The 3,576-nt window shown below is 33.0% G+C and overlaps 1 protein-coding gene across 1 annotated transcript; it reads left to right on the forward strand.

Moving 5' to 3' along the window:
* Positions 1 to 622: 622 nt before the first annotated feature.
* LOC120083628 (NAD(P)-binding Rossmann-fold superfamily protein) lies at positions 623 to 3,102 on the forward strand. The gene is made up of 2 exons (XM_039039462.2): positions 623 to 1,500; positions 2,629 to 3,102. The coding sequence occupies exons 1-2, from the start codon at positions 672 to 674 to the stop codon at positions 3,018 to 3,020; spliced, it is 1,221 nt and encodes a 406-aa protein (XP_038895390.2). The 5' UTR covers positions 623 to 671; the 3' UTR covers positions 3,021 to 3,102.
* The last annotated feature ends 474 nt before the right edge of the window (positions 3,103 to 3,576 follow it).

Below are 3,576 nucleotides of genomic sequence, written 5' to 3' on the forward strand. Positions count from 1 at the left end.
TCTTGGCCAAAGAATTTGATATTTGTCTTAAGAGTTTTGATTTTAAGGCGATTCATGTCCTAATACAATTTTTAGTGTTGAAATCATATCGGTTGACATATTTTTGTGTATTTTTTATTGAATAATTAAAATATTTCAAAAAAAAAAATAAGTAATAAGAATTTGCTATGTGGTAAATTATGATTGGATACTTTGGTGAGATGTAGGTGCATTATGTGATGCACCTAAATATTTTTTCATAAAAAATCATCATTTTCACCCGACATGTTTCTTATTGGTTAATTTACAAATTTGGTCTCACTAATCTGGAAAAAGTCAAAATTTAGTCACGACTCTATGGTTTTAAAAGTTAGAATTTAGTTGTTATAGTTTGGTTTGATAACATCTAAAAAATAGTCCCGTTAGTTTGATAAAATTCTAATCATAAATATGGGGACTATTTATGAAGGTTATACTATTATATAGACTAGATTCTAATTTTCTCGGAGCAAATTTATAATTTAACATTTCTTATATCACTAAATAAATAAAAAAAAAATAAATTAATAAAATTTGTACACCTAATAAAGAAATAAGATATTCCCATTTGAAGTAACATTATTGAGTATTCCGTATATTTAGGTTCTAGAAATATTCTCCAAGATCTTCAACAACAAACATATATTATATATATGAAAAGGCTTAAGAATTCGAATAACTCCATCAATATAATGGCGGCCGAAATAATCAACACAAATTTGGTCGCCAATGCCGAACTCGTCGCTGTAATATTCGGAGTCACCGGTTTGGTCGGAAAAGAGTTGGCCAAAACGCTTCTCTCAACCGCCGGCTGGAAAGTCTACGGTGTCGCACGGCGGCCGGACAATATCAGCCCCATCTCCCATCCCAACTTCCACTTCATCTCTTGCGATTTGCTCGACCGCCGGTCGGCTCATTCGAACCTCTCCCCGGTCCGCCACGTTACCCACCTCTTCTGGATCACTTGGGCCGCCCAGCTCCGGTTCGATTCCCAGGGTTGCTCCGACCAAAACCGGGCCATGTTGGCCAACGCCCTCGATGCAATTCTCCCTTCGGCGCCGGCCCTCCGCCACGTCTCGCTGCAGACCGGGATCAAGCACTATGCTTCGCTAACAAGACTCGCTGCCGGCTGTGGCGGAGGAGGGGAGGTGGCTTATTGTGAGGATAGTCCAAGAGCGGAATCTGGGAATAATTTTTACTATGTTTTGGAGGATCTCCTCCGTGAGCGGTTGTCCGGTGGCCGGAGAGTGGTGGGGTGGAGCGTTCTCCGGCCGGGTTTGATACTGGGAAGTTCGAACCGGACTTTCTTTAATTTTATGGGGAGTTTGTGTGTTTATGGTGCTATTTGTAAGAAGTTGAAGATGCCGTTTGTGTTCGGCGGCACGGCGGCGTGCTGGGAGGAGGTCTATATTGACGGCTCTGATGCTCGGCTCACAGCTGAGCAGCATGTGTGGGCCGCAACTAAAGGTATTAAAATAAATGGTACGTAACTCTCTCAAGTTATTTTTTTTTAGAATTTTAAATTTTAAACTTTGTAAGTAAATCAATTTACATAATTTTCATTTGAAAAACCTCATAGGAAATATATAGGCTCCATTTTATTACAATTTAATTTTTTATTTTTGTTTTTGAAAAATTAGGCATATTTCATCCTTTCTTATAATAATTTTACAATAATTCTTAGCTAAATTTCAAAAATAAAAACAACTTTTTTAAAGCTAATTTTTTATCTCAAAATTAGATTTGGTTTTTAAACCTGAGTGAAAAGTAGATAACAAAATAAGAAATATAGAGGTGAAAGTAATGTCATAACCTTAATTTTAAAAAACAAACGCATGAAAATAAAATAGTTATCAAATGGGACCATAATTCTATGAATTAAATTCCTAAAATTTCTTAAATTAATCTATATAAACCCTTAAACGGATTTTTCTTTAAAAAACACATTTATTCTAATCATTCATTTTGTAAATTTAATATTTGAAGAAGTCTACCTACATTTGAATGCATTAGATGGTTTTTAAAGATAATTGTAATAAAGGGTGGTCTCCAAAGGTAATTGTAATAAAGGATTTAAATTAATTTCCTTATAAAAATTTAGCGGTTTTTATGAAAAAAAAATTATGAATTTAATTAGCTTAAATCATAAATTTGACACAATACTTATCTAAATCTAGATGAGGATATAAATTGATATATCTACAAAATTCTATAGTTCAAACTAATACGATTATCAATTTTTAGTTATAAATTGATATTTGTCTAAAAAATTAGCTAGTTGAGTGTGGATATACCTTTAGGATGCACTCAATTATTTTTTTTTAATGATATAAATTGATATTTGCCTAAAAATTAGTTAGTTGAGTGTGAATATCCATCTAAATTATTTTTCTAATGGTCAAACGACAGGTTGCACGAAAATAAGTATGGTTACGTGACATAAAAGTAGTGATTTGATACAGCTTAATCCGTGCTTTCGTTTCTTAAAAATAAAATTTAAATATTTTTCACCTAAATAAATAATAATAAAATTATAAAAAAAAAAATGGTCACATGCAATTTTTTATTGGATAGCTGTCGGTTGGATACCTGAATTTGTTATAAACACAGCGACCGCAGACGGGGAAGCATTCAACGTGTGCAACGGGTGGAGCTTCAGGTGGAAGGAGATATGGGGGGCGGTGGCGGAGAAACTTGGAGTAGCGGCGGCGGAGAAGGAGGACGAGAGAATAATGTTTTCGGCGGAGTTTCATTATACGGCGGCGATGGGGGATAAAGGGAAGTTGTGGGCGGAGATAGTGGAGGAAGAAGGGCTGGTTCCGACGGAAATGGAGGAGCTGGCCAATTGGGGATTCTTAGACACCTTGTTTAGGCTGCCGGAAAAAATGGTGGCGAGTCGAGCTAAGTCCGACCGATTTGGGTTCACCGTAAAATATAAGATGTTGGATTCCATCTTGTATTGGATTGATGTCATGAGAAATGACAAATTGATTCCTTCTTAATATTATTATTTGCTTTCTTTTTTCTCTTTTTTTTCCCCTCCAAAATTATACATATAAAAAATCACCTCAAAAAATTGAAATATTGGATCTGATCTTAATTATGGTAAAATATCTTTTTTTCTATTGTAAAAAATATTTATGTCTTTTTTTTTTCTTTTTTCTTTTTTTAAAGAATGTAGATATTTTTGAAGCAAGAGATTAAAAAAAAATTACATCTCTAAACTTGATTAATAATTAAAAATAATAATAATAACAGCGTAAAAAAAATTAATAATTTATAGTAACAAGTAAATGGGAACATAGTTTAGTGGATAAGATATTAATTATCATTTTTAAAATTTGTTAGTTTAACCTTTATTCTTTATTATTTCTTTTTTAACTAAAAAGGGGTCCATATACCAACTATATATGTGATCATATAATTTAAAAGCAATGATTAGGTACAACCTAATTCATATGCTTCCCATTTCTTTACCATCAAAAATGAAATTAGAAAGAAATTAATTTTTTAAAAAATAAAACTGACATGTGGCAGTATTTTATTGGATTATACTTG

The sequence above is a fragment of the Benincasa hispida genome, chromosome 8, assembly GCF_027475165.1.
Source record: "Benincasa hispida cultivar pf3 chromosome 8, pf3_genome.v1.1, whole genome shotgun sequence".
Taxonomy (NCBI): domain Eukaryota; kingdom Viridiplantae; phylum Streptophyta; class Magnoliopsida; order Cucurbitales; family Cucurbitaceae; genus Benincasa; species Benincasa hispida.

Bases quoted from the DNA above. Each gene is read 5' to 3' on its own strand.
- LOC120083628 (XM_039039462.2), top strand. From the start codon at position 672: ATGAAAAGGCTTAAGAATTCGAATAACTCCATCAATATAATGGCGGCC. The intron at 1,501-2,628 runs GTACGTAACTCT...TTATAAACACAG, and splicing joins TAAAGGTATTAAAATAAATG to CGACCGCAGACGGGGAAGCA.